Source organism: Hemitrygon akajei, chromosome 9 (assembly GCF_048418815.1).
Source record: "Hemitrygon akajei chromosome 9, sHemAka1.3, whole genome shotgun sequence".
NCBI classification, from domain to species: Eukaryota; Metazoa; Chordata; class Chondrichthyes; order Myliobatiformes; family Dasyatidae; genus Hemitrygon; species Hemitrygon akajei.
Window position 1 is genome coordinate 152155000 of NC_133132.1, and position 17849 is coordinate 152172848.

At 42.6% G+C, this 17849-nt stretch overlaps 1 protein-coding gene across 3 annotated transcripts in view; it reads left to right on the forward strand.

Annotated features, from left to right (window-relative positions):
- The window catches only part of tmem244 (transmembrane protein 244), a 95564-nt gene that overhangs the window by 33593 nt on the left and 44122 nt on the right, over positions 1–17849 (forward strand). For all 3 annotated transcript variants that reach the window (XM_073057315.1, XM_073057314.1, XM_073057317.1), the window contains 2 exons: positions 1338–1411; positions 12160–12285. In XM_073057315.1, the coding sequence (XP_072913416.1) occupies positions 1338–1411; positions 12160–12285 (200 nt within the window). The remainder of the gene's footprint in view (positions 1–1337; positions 1412–12159; positions 12286–17849) is intronic.

The following is a 17849-nucleotide window of genomic DNA, read 5'->3' on the forward strand; positions in this document are numbered from 1 at the left end:
GTATTCAACATACCACAGGTTCTCTTTCTCCCTAATAAGGGGGAAAGAGATGTCTCCATTTTCCCAGCAAGCGGGGAAACATAACAAACAACTCGCTGGTTTACGATGTTAAAAGTCTGCCACGTCGCTTTTTTCGAGCTATGTGCCTGAAAAACTGGGCACGCAGTTGTAGATATCCCAACTCCCCCGACAACACGTGGGTCTCCTGTCGTGACACCGACCCTCAAATCGCCTGACTCCAGGGACCCAAGATCCTAGGCTTCTGGATCCGAGCCAGACTCTTAGGCCGAACCTTGGCATGCCGTACAACAATGATCGGTTGTGAAACCTCGAGAAATATTATTACTATTTCCTTGTGGTTGTATGGATTGTTGTCTTTCTCACACTTCTTTCTCTCCTCCCTGTCGGATGCAATATTTCATTAATTCTATTATGGTTCTTGGATTTACGGAGCATGCCTGCAAGAAAACAAACCTCAGGGTTGGATATGGTGACATATTTGTACATTAGTAAGTATAGTCAATAACACCCATCTCGGGCCTGGGATATTTACATGTTCTTCCTATCTTGCTGCCCAATCCAAGAGAGAAAGAAATCAATTCTGCCCAGTACAGGAAGTGTGAAATGTTGCAGACTTCTCTGCAACAGCTTAGACAATGGAAAGTGAATACCACTATAACTTCTTGGTGAAATGAGGCCATTGTTTTTCACTGAACAACAGAACTGGTCTCGAAGCACAGTGTGGCTGGAGAGGGCCCCATCTGCTATTATTATGTCCTGTTCCATGCAGCCTCTCCTCAACCTCACTGTGGCATTGCATTCTGTGTGCCTTGGAGAAACGTCATCTACTGACACTCGAAAGTTAACAAAGCTTCATATCCTCTGCAAAGCCTGCCAATATCTGGAAAACCAACAATCACTAATTCAATTGCAGCAAGACTGCAAGAGATCTATGGTGGATCTTCCTACTTGTCCTCACTACAGGTCGAGGTTAAATTTGATAGCACTGCAACAGCGTAATCAACAGTTCTCTGTAGCTACCCTGTATATTTCTGGTGAGCATGTTCTATGCTCTTCCTACTGTTCTGAATCTGGTAGACAACATAAGTTGCACTACAAACTGGTACCTACACATTGAGCAGAAAATTGGCAGAATTTTGACACACGCAATACCCGAGAAACAGGAGTCTTGTTTGTTCTTGCTTGCTATTAAGAATAAAATAAATTCAGAAATAAAAATGATGTAAGCATATTTTTGTGGTTCCAAATTCTTCTCTTTTAGGTTGACAAATCTTCTTCAAGTTCTGCCATTGCAACTAATGTTTTATTATTTTTAGGCTTGAAACATATGATGAGTTCATGCCATTCGACTTCAAAACAGAACCATTGTACTCAAGCTCAGAATACAAGGGTAAGCAAGTATGAAAGTGATGCCATTATACTTACAAAAATGCTGTAAGCCACGGCAGCCAGGCAATGTTTATTCTTTATCTGCAGGTTAAGGACACGTCATGACATTTTAAAGTTGAATGTTAGAAAGAATATTTGAAATTAAATTTCCTGTTAGACTAAAATGGACAATACTAGATTGACCAACATCCCCTAACTTCATTTAGGGACTTAAGTGGTGTACGTACAATGGTAATTGAAATACAAAAAAAAATAGATATGGGAAATCTGAAATACAACAAACATGCTGAAGATATGGAGAGCAAAATGGAATTAGCATATCAAATCATTGATGTCTCAACTTTAATTTAGAGTTAACTGCATCCTCAATATATTTGAAACATTTCACTATCAATAAATTTCCTTTTAAATGCTACTATTGGTGATTTGGAAACTGACGTAACAGTTATGTTGCACTAATTCAAAGACAATGACTTCCTGCCTCTTCTGTGATTAATTCTACTTCTACATTTTTCACAATAGTTTGAGTAAGATCTCGTGTATGCCATTATTTACAAATTTTACATCCGTTCCATGCTTTACCATACAAACAGATTTGGAAAGATAAAATTATTCTCATAAATATAATTAACTGTCATTGGAGGCCTTCCATTGGTCAGGGTCAACAATGGCCATTGCGTCCTAGCAAGCCAGTATGTAAGCCAGGACAGTATGATATGGAGAGCAAGCTGTTGCCCTTGCAGCAGGCTCCCTCTCTCCATGCCGCGATCAATACAGTTCGGCACCAGCAGCACTGAACTCAATGTAGGACTGCCTTAGGCTACTTCAGCTCTGAATTTTCCTCAGGGTTTACTCCTGAAGCCTTCTCTACGAGTGGTTATAGCCACAAGGCAGTGGAGGATTGCGATTAGAGATTTCCTTCTCCTAGACGGACTGAGAACCAAGCCTGATGAGCCCCACGAGTCTGAAGCAACTGTTTTTAAGGCACCAGTAACCTGCCTTTGCACCTTCTCCTGCCAGTAGAAACAGTTCCACTGGACTTAGTAGCTAAGCCACACATGAAAGCCAGGAGCTGGACTTGGTTGGCAGAGGCTATTTGAGGTGCACACCATTGGGAGCATTTAATAGGTAGTGGGAACTTATCCCCACTAACTCGTCTGGCTATAACAACCTTAAGGAACCTTGTGTGATGTATGGCATCCATTAGTCTCGTGAGACCATGGATTTGCGCCTGGAAGGTCTTCTCCAGGGAACAGGCCTGGGCAAGGTTGTATAGAAGACCGGCTGTTGCCTATGCAGCAAGTCTCCCCTCTCCATGCCACCGATGTTGTCCAAGGGAAGGGCAAGGACCGATACAGCTTGGCACCAGTGTTGTCGCAGGAGTTGCCAGAACGAGGTTGAAGGAAACATTGGACTGTCTTAGGGACTCCAGCTCCGGATTTGTCCTCAGGGTTTACTCCCGAAGCCTTTCCCATGAGTGGGTATGGCCGCAAGGCAGCGGAGGTTTGAAATCAGAGTTTTCCCTCTCTTAGATGGACTGCCTTCCCAGGCTGATGATCTCCATCTACCTGAAAACCTTAACTCCCATAAATACAAGAGACGCTGCAGATGTTGTAAATCCACACATAAAATCGTGGAGAAAATCAACAAGTCAGGCAACATATAATAAGAAGAATAAAGAGCCAACACTTCAGGCCAAGACTCTTCATCAGGACCTGAAAGGAAGGGGATAGAAGCCACAATAATGAGGTGGGGGAGGGGAAGGAGTAAAAGGTAGAAGGTGAAGGGGAAGGTAGGTAGGTAATGAACTCTCATTTTGTCCAGTCTGATAAATGGCCATCCAGACTGTTAGTGAAACTGCGGAATATTTCAAAAGAGTGAATACAATCGTTTGAAAGCTTTACAGAATGTCCACTTTTTAATTAGAAGACCATGAATAAGTTATTTAGACTATAAGACATAGGAACAGAATTGGGCTATTTAGCACAATTTAATGGCACCATTGATTATCTCTTACACTATTTTACTAATTGTTGTAAAGACTCCAATGGGCCAAGTTGTTCTCTTTGGTTCATATAGGAAACTGAGTGATAGTGTCAATAGTGATAGATAGGAGGTAACAGATAGGAGCTACAAAGAAGTAGTTACCCCTAAGTTACAGGAAGCAGGTAACTGGGTGACAGTCAGGAGAGGGGAAGGTAATGGTCAGCTATTGCAGAGTACCCCTGTGGCCGTTCCCCTCAAGTATTCCGCTTTGGATACTGTTGGAGGGGTGACCTACAAGGGGGGAGCTGCAGCAAATGGGTTTTTGGCACTGTGTCTGGCGCTATGGTTCTGAAGGGAAGTGGGAGAGAAGTGAACTGCGGTAGTGATAGGGAATTCCCCAGTTAAGGGAGTATACATCAGAGTCTGTGGACATGATACAGACATCCAGGTGGTATGTTACCTCCCAGATGCCAGGGTCACAGATCGAGTCCATGGCATTCTGAACAGCCAAGAAGTCTTGGTACATATTGGCACCAGTGTCATAGGTGGAAAAAGGGAGGAGGTCCTGAAGAAAGAATTTAGGGAGGCAGGTAGAAAGCTGAAAAGTGGGACTTATAGGGTTGTAATCCTTGGATTGCTGCCTGTGCCATGTGCCAGAGCGGGTAAGAATAGGATGATGTGGCTGAGGAACTGCAGCAGAGTGCAGGGCTTCAGATTTCTGAAACACTGGTATCTCATAAGGCTCTAAAAGTAATCCAGAAAATTATAGGCCAGTAAGTTTGATATCGGTAGTAGGTAAATTATTGGAAGGAATACTAAGAGATAGGATCTACAAGTATTTAGATAGACAGGGACCTATTAGAGAGAGTCAACATGGCTTTGTGTGTGGTAGGTCATGTTTAACCAATCTATTAGAGTTTTTCGAGGAAGTTACCAGGAAAGTGGATGAAGGGAAGGCAGTGGATGTTGTCTACATGGACTTCAGTAATGCCTTTGACAAGGTCCTGCATGGGAAGTTAGTTAGAAAGATTCAGTCGCTAGGTATACATGGTGAGGTAGTAAATTGGATTAGACATTGGCTCAATGGAAGAAGCCAGAGAGTGGTAGTGGAGGATTGTCTCTCTGAGTGGAGGCCTGTGACTAGTGGTGTGCCACAGGGATCAGTGCTGGGTCCATTGTGATTTGTCATCTGGTTGATAATGTGGTAAATTGGATCAGCAAATTTGCTGATGATACAAAGATTGGAGGTGTAGTGGACTGTGAGGGAGGTTTTCAAAGCTTGCAGAGAGATCTGGACCAGCTGGAAAAATAGGCTGAAAAATGGCAGATGGAGTTTAATACAGACAAGTGTGAGGTATTGCACTTTGGAAGGAAAAACCAAGGTAGAACATACAAGGTAAATGGTAGGGTACTGAGGAGTGCAGTAGAACAGAGGGATCTAGGAATACAGATACAAAATTCCCTAGAAGTGGCATCACAGGTAGATAGGGTAGTAAAGAGAGCTTTTGGTACATTGACCTTTATAAATCAAAGTATTGAGTATAAGAGTTGGAATGTTATGGTGAGGTTGTATAAGGCATTGGTGAGGCCGAATTTGGAGTATTGTGTGCAGTTTTGGTCACCTAATTACAGGAAAGATATTAATAAGGTTGAAAGAGTACAGAGAAGGTTTACAAGGATGTTGCCGGGACTTGAGAAACTGATTTACCGAGAAAGGTTGAATAGGTTAGGACTTTATTCCCTGGAGTATAGAAGTACGAGGGGAGACTTGATAGAGGTATATAAAATTATGATGGGTATAGATAGAATGAATGCAAGCAGGCTTTTTCCACTGAGGCTAGGGGGGAAAAAAAAACAGAGGACATAGGTTAAGGGTGAAGGGGGCAAAGTTCAAAGGGAACATTAATGGGGGGCTTCTTCACACAGAGAGTGGTGGGAATGTGGAATGAGCTACCAGATAAAGTGGTAAATGCGGGCTCACTTTTGACATTTAAGAAAAACTTGGACAGGTACATGGATGAGAGGTGTATGGAGGGATATGGATCAGGTGCAGGTCAGTGGGGCTAGGCAGAAAAATGGTTCAGCACAACCAAGAAAGGCCAAAAGGCCTGTTTCTGTGCTGTAATGTTCTATGGTTCTCTTCTGGGGAAGTTATGAATTGTACAAAAGGAATGGGTTACACTTGAACGTGAAAGGAACCAAATGCTTGCAGGCAGGCTCTCTAGAAAGGTAGGGATGGGTATGGGAACCAGAGTGATTGGGCTGAGGATGGGGCAATTGGTATACAAGCTGGGACAGTGTGCAGTAAGACTGTCAGGAAGGACACGTGGATGATAGGGCAAAATTGCAATTAGTGGGATGAGCTGCAATGTTACAGGGGGACAAAATTGAAAAGGGCGATGAACACATGACTGAAGGTGTTATATTTGAATTCATGCAATATATGGAATAAGTTAGATGATCTTGTAGCACAGTTAGAAATTGGCAGGTGTGACATTGTAGGCATCACTGAATCATGGCTGAAAGAAAAGTATAGTAGGGAGATAAACACACAAGGATAAACATTGTATCAAAAGGGCAGGCAGGAAGGCAGATGGAGTGGCATGGCTCTGTAGGATGAAAATGAAATCAAATCCTTAGAAAGAGGTGATATACAATTGGAATATGCAGAATCCTTGTGGGTAGAGTTAAGGAAATGCAAGGGTAAAAATGTCATGATAGGAGTTACATATAGGCATCTGAACAGTAACCAGGATGTGGGCTACAAATTACAATGGGAGTTAGAAAATGCTCGTCAAAAGGGAAATGTTATGATAGTTATGGGGTTTTCAATATGCAGGTAGATTGGGAAAATCAGATTGGTGCTGACTTTCATTCCCAAGAGAAAGAATTTGTAGAATGAGTATGCAATGGCTTTTTTAGAGCAGCTTGTGATTGAGCCCACTAGGGGATCAGATTATCTGAATTGGATGATGTGTAATGAACCAAATTTGACTAGGGAGCTTAAGGTAAAGGAACCCTTAAGAGGCAGTGACTATAATAAGATAGAATTCTCCCTGCAATGTGAGCAGGAGAAGCTAAAGTAAAATGTATCAATATTACTGTAGAGTAAAGGGAATTGTGGGGGCATGAGAGAGGAGTTGGCCAAAGTTGATTGGAAGGGGACACTAGCAGGGATGATGGCAGAGAAGCAATAGCTTGAGTTTCTGGAGCAATTCAATAGACAATAGACAATAGGTGCAGGAGTAGGCCATTCAGCCCTTCAAGCCAGCACCGCCATTCAATGTGATCATAGCTGATCATCCACAATCAGTACCCCGTTCCTGCCTTCTCCCCATATCCCTTGACTCTGCTATCTTTAAGAGCTCTATCTAACTCTTTCTTGAAAGCATCCAGAAAATTGGCCTCCACTACCTTCTGAGGCAGAGCATTCCACAGATCCACAACTCTCTGGGTGAAAAAGTTTTTCCTCAACTCCGTTCTAAATGGCCTACCTTTTATTCTTTATTGTGGCCTGTGGTTCTGGACTCCCCCATAATCCCTTAATAATCTTATATGTTTCAATCAGATCCCCTCTCATCCTTCTAAATATACAAGCCCAGTCACTCCAATCTTTCAACATATGACAGTCCCGCCATCCCTGGAATTAACCTCGTGAAACTACGCTGCACTCCCTCAATAGCAAGAATGTCCTTGCTCAAATTTGGAGACCAAAACTGCACACAATACTCCAGGTGTGGTCTCACCGGGGCCCTGTACAACTGTAGAAGGACCTCTTTGCTCCTATATTCAACTCCCCTTGTTATGAAGGCCAACATGCCATTAGCTTTCTTCACTGTCTGCTGTACCTGCATGCTTACTTTCAGTGACTGATGAACAAGGACACCCAGATCTCGTTGTACTTCCCCTTTTCCTAACTTGACTCCATTTAGATAGTAATCTGCCTTCCTGTTCTTGCCACCAAAGTGGATAACCTCACATTTATCCACATTGAACTGCATCTGCACAGGATAGATACATCACAAAGAAGAAGTATCCTAAAGGCAGGATGACACAACCATTGCTGACAATGGAAATCAAAATCAACATAAGAACAAAAAGGGGGCATATAATAGTGCAAAAGTTGGAGAATCGGAAAGCTTCTGAAAACCAACAGAAAGCATCTGAAAAAGCCATAAAGAGGGAAAAGATGAAGTAGGAAGGTAAGCCCAACTGAAGAGATTGTGAAGGCATTAGTAATGATCTTTTAAGAATCAGTTATTGTGATATAGTTCCTGAGGTCTGGAAAATTGCAAGGGTCACTCAACTCTTCAAGTAGGGAGAAAGGCAGAAGAAAGACAATCATAGGCCAGTTACTCTGACCTCAGTGGTTGGGAGTTGATAGTTACGGATGGGATTTTGGGGTACTTGGGGGCACATGGTAAGATACGCCAAAGTCATCATGGTTTCTTGAAGGGAGTTCCTTGAGGAAATAACAAGCAGAATAGACAAAAGAGAATCGATGGATGTTGTGTACTTGGATTTTCAGAAGGCCTTTGACAAGGTGCTGCACATGAGGCTGCTTAGTAAGATAAGATGCCATAGTATTACAGGAAAGATACTAGCATGGATAAAGCATTGGCTAATTGGCAGGAGACAAAGAATGGGAATAAAGAGAACCTTGTCTAATTGGCTGCTGGTGACTAGTGGTGATTCACAGGGATTGGTGTTGGGACCATTTTGTTTTACATTGTATGTCAAAGATTTGGATGACAGAATTGATGGCTTTGTGGCCAGGTTTGTGGATGATATGTAAATAGGTGGCGGGGCAGGTAGTGTTGAAGAAGCGGGGGGGGGGGGGGGGGGGTGCTGCAAAAAGACTCAAACAGATTAGAAGAATGGGCAAAGAAGTGGCAGATGGAATTCAGTGTCAGGAAGTTTATGCTTATGGTCTTCAGTAGAAGGAACAAAGGTCCAAACTATTTTCTAAACAAGGAGAAAATACAAAAATCTAAGATGCAAGGGGACTTGGGCATCATCATGCAGGATTTTCTAAAGGTTAACTTGCAGGTTGAGGAAGTCAAATATAACTTAGATCTTTCTAGAAGTCTGGAACATAAAAGCAAGGATGTAATGTTGAGCACCGGTGAGCCCTCTCTTGGAGTTTTGGCCACTTACTTACAAAAGGATATGCTAACCTTAGAGAGGGTTCTGAGAAGGTTGAGGAAAATGATTCTGGGATTGAAAGGCTTATCATATGAGGAGCGTTTGAAGGCTCTGAGACTGTAAGCGCTGAAACCTGCAAGAATGAGTGGGGATTTCATCGAAACCTATCGAACGTGAAAGGCCTAGATAGAGTGGACGTGGACAGGATATTTCCTGTAGTGGGGGAGTCCAGGTCAGAGGGCTGTTCTTGGACTACAGTTCAGCATTCAATACCATAGTTCCATCCAGACATGACAAGAAACTCAGAGAACTCGACCTTGACCCTGCCTTTTGCAGCTGGATCCTGGACTTCCTGTCAGATTGCCGGCAGGTTGTAAGAGTGGGCTCCCTCACCTTCAATCCTCTGACTCTCAATACAGAAGCCCCTCAGGCTGCGTACTGTGTCCCCTCCTTTACTCCCTGTATACCCATGACTGCATCGCCACCCACAGCTCCAATCTGCTAACTAAATTTGCCAATGACACTACATTATCTCAAACAATAACGAGGTGGCCTACAGGGAAGAAGTCACCTCTCTGACACAGTGGGGTCAAGAAAACAACCTCTTCCTCAATGTCGCAGAAACAAAGGAGCTGGTTGTGGATTACAGGAGGAATGGAGATGGGCTAACCCTTATTGACATCAATGGATCTGGGGTTGAGAGGGTAAACAGCTTCAAGTTCCTCGGCTTCCACATGACCGAGGACCTCACATAGCCTGCACACACCAGCTGTGTGGTGAAAAAGGTACAACAGCGCCTCTTTTATCTCAAACGGTTGAGGAAGTTTGGTATGGGCCCCAAAATCCTCAGAACTTTTTACAGGGGCACAATTGAGAGCATCCTGACTGGCTGCATCACTGCCTGGTATGGGAACTGTACCTCCCTCAATCGCAGGACTTTACAGAGAGCGGTGCGGACAGCCCAGTGCATCTGTAGTTGTAAACTACAGAATCAACTTCCATGATTCAGGAATTTACAAGGACAGGTGTGTAAAAAGGGCCCGTCGGATCATTGGGGCCCCAAGCCATCCCAGCCACAAACTATTCCAGCTGCTACCATCCGGGAAACGGTACCGCAGCAGAAAAGCCAGGACCAACAGGCTCCGGGATAGCTTCTTCCACCAGGCCGTCAGACTGATGAACTCACACTGACTTGACTGTACTCTATATTACATTGACTGTTCTATTTATGATAAATTATTATAAATTACAATGATTGCACATTGCACGTTTAGATGGAGACGTAACATAAAGATTTTTACTCCTCATGTATGTGAAGGATGTAAGAAATAAAGGCAATTCAATTCAATTCAACCTCAATATAGAGAGACTCCATTAAAAATGGAGATGAGCAGGAATTTCTTTATGCAGAGGATGGGGAATCTATAGATTTGTAACCACGTTCAGCTGTGGAGGCCAGGCCTTTGGGTGTATTGAAGGAGAAAATTAATAAGTCAGGGCATGAAAGGTTACGGGGAAAGGCAGTAAAAAGGGGTTGAGAGGGAAATGGATCAGCCATGAACAAATGGTAGAGCAGACTTGATGGGCAGAATGGCTTAATTCCGCTGTTATGTCTTACGGATTTGTCCTGTTTCAGCCAAGAGTGCACACAGGCCATGTCTCAAGTTTTCATTTGTGTGTTACTGTCGTTGTTATACTTGAATAAGATGGTGCGTAAATTCTTGGCACGTCAGCTGGGATGTTGTGTGAGACGAGATGGACAGCTTGCTCTAGCAAACACCACTGTGACTTACATTAGCTAATATTGATGATGCTTGAAATGGGAGTCACAGTGAATATTGGAATATGCTTATTTTATTGGGTATAACATTAGAGAAAATATGGAAGGGAACTTCCCTCAGTAAGTCTTCACCCTTCCAAGAAGCATTGCGTGATCCTGGAACATTGTTTTCTGGATACTTAGATCTGCAGTATCAACTGTTAATCCTAATTTCCCCCCAAAATGGTGCTCTACTATTTTAACACCCCAGATACCAATCTACCATGTCCTGGGGGAAGAAGAGCAGTCCGGAGATATTGAATTCCTAGGGGATGACAAGAAAATCTAATTGTCATGTAGCAAAGAAAGTTAATTTGAATCATACCAATTTTATTAATCTTAAATATGAATATATAATTATGTTAAACCAATACTAAAATCTAAAATTAAAAAAACAGAAAAATATGATTTATCTGAACTTAAAATGACATTCAGGTCCAACGATTGACCTTTTGGTATATTTCTTAATGTTTTCTGTTTTGATTCGGGCCAGTTCTGTTCTTAGTCTGTGACGGTCAAGAACGATCCAGTCAGGTGAGTCCCAGCTTCCAGCACTAGATGAAAGCTCTTTAATTACACATTCAAGTACGGTTCAAATGTGATGAGTGTTTCTGCCTCTAGCACTCAACTGGGGAATGAGGTCTGCATCCCTACCACCATCTGAGTAGGGGTAGGGATTTGACTGCCCCATTTTGGATAAAGTTTGCCACTGTTCCTGTCATGCACAGTTACAGCTTTGAGCAACTTATCATGGAAGAGCTTGTTTAAAAAAAAAGCTTTGCTGAAATCCATGTAGACTGATGCACCATTCTCACTGATCCTTCTTATTACCACTTCAAATAGTGAAATCAACTCAGTCAGGCTTGGCTCTCCATCCTGTTTCTTTTTGATAAATCTGTAAACTTCTAAGCAGAGTTACATTGTCCCAGAGTATGGATTCTAATAATATCTCCAATGCTAAATTTGACCGAACTGGCTTGTGATTACTTTAGTTTATACTTTTCACTGTTTTAAACAATGACACAATGTACTGTAGGTATCCTCCAGTCCTCTGGTACCATTGTTATAATCAGGAAGGACTGGAAAAAGGTGATCAAAGCCTCCTCTCCTGCTTCTTTAACAGTCAGGTATATATATCATCCAGGCCTGGTGAGTTGTCCATTTTTAAAGTTGCTAAAAGCCCTTAATTCATCCTCTTTTAGCATCTACTTCACAATCAAAATTTCACCACTGTTCTTTCTAACCATGTTGACAAAATTCCCCTCTTCTCGGAGAAATTTACGAAGTATTCAATTGGAATCTTATTCATTGTCTCCACCTCCACACATAGGTCATCTTTCTGGTCCCTAATAGGCCCTATTGTTTCATCTCATTCTAAATCTTTGAATTCAATGTAAAACATACTTAAATAATAAAAAATATTTTCAAATCATTAAGAGCCTTAACACTATTACAGAAACCATGTCCTGCCATATGGTTAATTATTTCACAGCTCAGCACTTTGATTTATCTAGGACCAATAGATGATTTAAGTTGGTTCCATTAATCTGCTGATTATCTACTATGTATGATACATACCTTGATACTGTCATTAAAGTCTTAGATTGAAATTTTCAATTCTTTTACCGAATGATGACTTGTAATAAATTCTTACATTAGTGAAATGAATTGCCTTGATCTTCCTACATCGAACTCCGAGAACAAATTTCCTCTACTTCATTACATTACAATGCCAAATGATTATGTTTGCTTTTAATGTGACATAAATAGCTGAGTTACTTGGCTTTCTTGTCTTTTAGTCAATCTGATCTCAATGGAGTTGACCTACTTTGCGTGTGGGCTGCTGTTTGCTGGGGTAGTTAAAGAACAGATATGGGATTATGCGATTACAGTCACTGTGATTCATGTTGCAGTTACGTCAACAAGTAAGTAGTCTTTACCTCAAGTAAGTCATGTGTTCTTTAAAGACTTCACATATATTCAGGTATCTTAAGGAGATATTAAATATTCATTCACTTCTACCATAGGATGTTGGTTATGCACAGTAGCGTAGTGGTTGGTATAACACTTTATAGTACCAGCGACATGGGTTCAATTCTCCCCTGTGACCATGTAAATCTGCTCCGGGAGCTCCAGTTTCCTCCCACAGTGTAAAGACATAGAAACATAGAAAACCTACAGCACAATACAGGCCCTTCGGCCCAGAAAGCTGTGCCGAACATGTCCTTAGCTGAGAAATTACCTAGGGTTACCTATAGCTCTCTATTTTTCTGAGCTCCATATACCTATCCAGGAGTCTCTTAAAAGACCCTATCGTATCTGCCTCCACCACCATTGCCGGCAGCCCATTCCACACACTCACCACTCTCTGCATAAAAAAGTTACCCCTGACTTCTCCTCTGTACCTCTTAAAACTGTGCCCTCTTGTGCTAGCCATTTCAGCCCTGGGAAAAAGCCTCGGACTATCCACACGATCAATGCCTCTCATCATCTTATACACCTCTATCAGGTCACCTCTCATCCTCCGTCGCTTCAAGGAAAAAAGGCCGAGTTCACCCAACTTATTCTCATTAGGCATGCTCCCCAATCCAGGCAACATCCTTGTAAATCTCCTCTGCACCCTTTCTACAGTTTCCACATCCTTCCTGTAGTGAGGCGACCAGAACTGAGCACAGTACTCCAAGTGGAGTCTGTCCAGGGTCCTATATAGCTGCAACATTACCTCTCGGCTCCTGAACTCAATCCCACGATTGATGAAGGTCAATGCACCGTATGCTTTCTTAAGCACTAGCAGTTAAGTTGTACCGGTTGGCAGGTTAATTGGTCATTGGAATTGTCCAGTGACTAGGCTGGGATTAAATTGGGGTGCTGATGGGCTGCATGGTGCAAAAGGCTGGAAGAGCCTATTCTGTGCGTATCCCAATAAATAAATAAATAAATAATCACCATGAATATATGGTGAGAGTATCCAAAATAGGACAGGAGTAGGCAACCAGGCCCCATTTCATATGATCGTCGCTGATCTTTACTAGTCTCTGCTCCTCTTCTATGTCAGTTCCCAATAATGTTCAATTCTTCAAGTCTTCGAATACTTATCTATTTGCACATTAAATGCATCAAATAATTGGGCTCTCATTGCCCTCAGGGCCAGACACTTCCAGAGATTCACTACCCTCTGAGCGATGGTATTTCTACACTTCTCAGTTTAAATGACAGTCACTTACTTTGTAGCTATCTCTTGTTGCTGACTGTCCCACTTGCGAAAACGTCTCCAGGTATGGATGCCCCCCCCCCCCCCCCCCAGGATCTTGCATGTTTGAATAAATTCACCTCTTATTCTTCTAAACACAAGGGAATACAATCCCAAAATAGCTGCTTTCTTTGATAGGGCAAGCCACTCATCCCCGGAATTAACGTGGTGAGTCTCCTTTGGGCTGCTTCCAAAAGAAGAAAGCTGTAAACAGTTGTCCAAACGTACAGAAGCCTCATCAACACTCAGTAAAACCTCCCTATCCTTAAAGTCTAACCACTTTACAATAAAGGTCAAAATACCATCTGTCCTCTGTTGGACCTGCCTGCGAAATATTAGTGATTTACGCACTAAAACATATAGCTTACCTGAACATCATTTTTTGCTTAGTAATCTGCCTTTTGGAGAATGAGGAGGTGATAGGCAGGAGATACAGGGAGGTGGTTACCCCTTGTTTGCAGGGCATAGGTAACTGTCAGGAGAAGGAAGGGAAATGCACAGACAGTCCAGAGTACACCTGTGGCCGTTCCTCTCAATAATAAGTATATAATTTTAGATACTATTGAAGGGGACGACCTACCGGGGGGGGGCACTGTGACTGGGTCTCTGGCACTGTGTCTGATACTGTGGCTCAGAAGAGCAGAGAGGTGAAGTGTTGGTAGGTTGGTCCTTAGTCAGAAGAACAGAGACAAGGTTCTGTGAGCATGATAGAGATAACTGGATGGTATGTTGCTTCCCTGGTGCCAGGATCAGGGATGTTTCCAATCATGTCTATAGCGCTCTCAAGGGTGAGAGTGAGTGGTCAGAAGTCACGGTACATATTGCATTAATGACATTGGTAGACAAGGTGAGGAGGTCCTGAAGAGATATCTTAGAGAGCTAGGTAGAAAGCTGAGAAACTGAGATTACTACACCAGGGTAGTAATCCCTGGATTGGTGCCTGTGCCGCACTTTAGTGTGGGTATGAATAAGATGATTTGGCAGGTGAATGCATGGCTGAGGAACTGGTGCAGGGGCAGTGGTTCAGATTTTTGCATCGTTGGGAACTCTTCTCATTGGGAAGGTATGACCCTATACAAAAGGGCAGGTTACATCTGAACCCCACGGGATCTGGTATCCTTGTGGGCAGGTTGGTTAGAGTTGTTCGGGTGGGTTTAAACTAATTTGGCAGGGGGATAGGAGCAAGAGTGACAGTGCGGAAGATGAAGTAGTTGGGTTACAAACAGATGCAGTGTGTAGTAAGGCTCCTAGCAAGGAACGGCTTGCGATAGGGCAAAGTTGCAATCAACGAGATGAGTAGCAAAGTAAAAGGAGAACAAACTCAGTAAGTGTGAATACAGGACTGAATGTGTGCAGTATACAGAATAAGGTAAATGAACTAGTGACACAGGTACAGATTGGCAGGTATGATGCTGTAGGCATCACTGAATCATGGCTGAAAGAAGACTGTAGCTGGGAGCTTAACGTTCAAGGTAACACATTGTATCAAAAGGACTGGCAGGAAGGCAGAGAGGGTGTGTTGCTCTGTTGGTAAAAAATGAAATTAAATCGTTAGAAAAAGGTGAAATAGAGTCGGAAAGTGTTGAGTCATTTTGGATAGAGGTAAGGAACTGCAAGGGTAAAAAGGCCCTGACTGGAGTTATATACAGACCCCCAAGCAGCAGTAAGGATGTGGTCTACAAGTTACAACGGGTGATAGAAAATGCATGCCAAAAGTGCAATCTTACCACAGTCATGGAGGATTTTAATATGCAGGTAGATTGGGAAAATCAGGTTTGTGTGAGCTTCCAAGAGGGGAAATTTCTAGAATGCCTATGAGATGACTTTTTAGAGCAGCTCATGGTTAAGCCCACTTGGGGATCAGCTATTCTGGATTGGGTGTTGTGCAATGAACCAGAACTGATTAGACAGCTTAGGTAAAGTAAACCTTAGGGACTATAATGGACCATAATAAGGACAATAATATGATCGAATTCACCCTGAAATTTGAGAAGGAGAAGCTAAATTCAGATGTATCAGTATTACAGTGGATTACAGAGGCATGAGAGAGGAGTTGGCCAGAAATGATTGTAAATGAACACTGGCAGGGATGATGGCAGGGTATCAATAGCTGGAATTTCTGGATATGATTCAGGAGACACAGGATATATACAATCCCAAAGAGTAAGAGGTGTTCTGAAGGCAAGATGACACAACCATGGCTAACAAGGGAAGTCAGAGCCAAAGAGAGGGCATATAATAGAGTCAATTGTTTAAGATGTGGTTTCAGGGTACTTAGAGGTACATGATAAAATAGGCCAAAGTCAGCATGGTTTCCTCAAGGGAAAATCACTGCCTGACAAATCTGTGAAAAATAGCAAGCAAGATAGACAAAGGAGAATCGTTTGATGTTGTGTACTTGGATTTTCAGAAGGCCTTTGACAAGCTGCCACACATGAGGTTGCTTAACAAGCTACAGGCCCATGGTATTACAGGAAAGATTCTAGCATGGATAAAGCAGTGGCTGATTGGCAGGAGGCAAAAAGTGGGGATAAAGGGAGTCTTTTCGGATTGGCTGCCGGTGACTAGTGGTGTTCCATAGGGGTCTATGTTGGGACCGATTCATTTTACATTGCAGGTGTCCCCCGCTTTACGAATGTTCGCTTTACGCCACTTCACTTTTACGAAAGACCTACATCAGTAACCTGTTTTCGCATTACAAAGAGGATTTTTGCTTTCAAGAATATTTTTCCCATATAAGTTAATGGTTCTTCGCTTTATGCCATTTCGGCTTAAGAAAGGTTTCATAGGAATGCTCTACCTTTGTGGGGGGGGGGGAAAACACCTGTATATGTCAATGATTTGGATGATGGAATTGATGGCTTTGTTGCAAAGTTTGCAGACAATATGAAGGTAGGTGGAGGGGCTGGAAGTTTTGAGGAAAAAGAGAGGCTGCAGAAAGACTTAGACAGATTAGGAAAATGGGCAAAGAAGTGGCAGATGAAATACAGTTTCAGAAAGTGTATGGCTATGCACTTTAGTAGAAGAAATGAAAGGTTGACTATTTTCTAAATAGAGAGAAAATACAAAAATGTGAGGTGCAAAGGGATTTGGGAGTCCTTGTGCAGGATTTCCTAAAGGTTAATTTTCAGGTTGAGTCTGTGGTGAGGAAGGCAAAGACGGTGTTATCATTCATTTCAGGAGGACTAAACATAAAAGCAAGGATGTAATGTTGAGACTTTATAAACCACTGGTGAAGCCTCACTGGGATATTGTGAGCAGTTTGAGGCCCCTTATCTTAGAAAGGAGGTGCTGAAACTGGAGAGGGTTCAAAGAAGTTTCACGAAAACGATTCCAGGTTTGAAAGGCTTGTCATATGGAGAGTGTTTGATGGCTCCCGGCCAGTATTCAATGGAATTTAGAAGAATGAGGGGGTGACTTCATTGAAACCTATTAAATGGGGAAAGGTCTTGACAGTGTGGATGTGGAGAGGATGTTTCCAATGATGGCAGAGTATAAGACCAGAGGACACAGACTTAGAATAGAGGGGCATCCTTTTAGAATGGAGATGAGGTGGAATTTCTTTAGCCAGAGATTGGTGAATCTGTGGAATTCTTTGCCAAGGGCATCTATGGATATGTTTATATAAGGCAGAGGTTAATAGATTCTTGACTGGTCCGGGCATGATACACAGGGAAGGCAGGAGATTGGGGTTGAGAGGAAAATTGGATCAGCCATGATGAAATGGCGGAGAAGACTCGATGAGCCAAATGGTCTAATTCTACTCTTGTAACGTATGGTCTTATGGTCTGTGGATTTCCCTTACTAAAGTGCATGACCTCACACGTCTTCACATTAAACTCTATTTTCTAGTTTTCAACCAGTCGCAATGTCTTTCAGATTCAGATTTATTTGTCACGTGTACATCAAAACAGACTATGAAACATGTTTTTTTTCATTAATCACCAACACATCCAAGAAAGTATTGGGGATGTCCATAACTGTTGCCACACATTCCAGTGCCAACATGGCATGCCCACAATGTTCAGCAGAACAACATAAGAAGCAACAACAGAACAAAACAAAACAACAGCAAAAGCGAGCACTTTTCTCACACAGACAGAACTTCAACCGCAGGACAGGTTGCCTCGGAGTCTGCAGTCCTTGACTAGTCTGCAGTGCAGACTCTCAGACTCGTAGACGTTGGGCCACCAACCTCCACTCCCTGATCTAGACTAGTGGACTCAGCCTCCAGGCCTC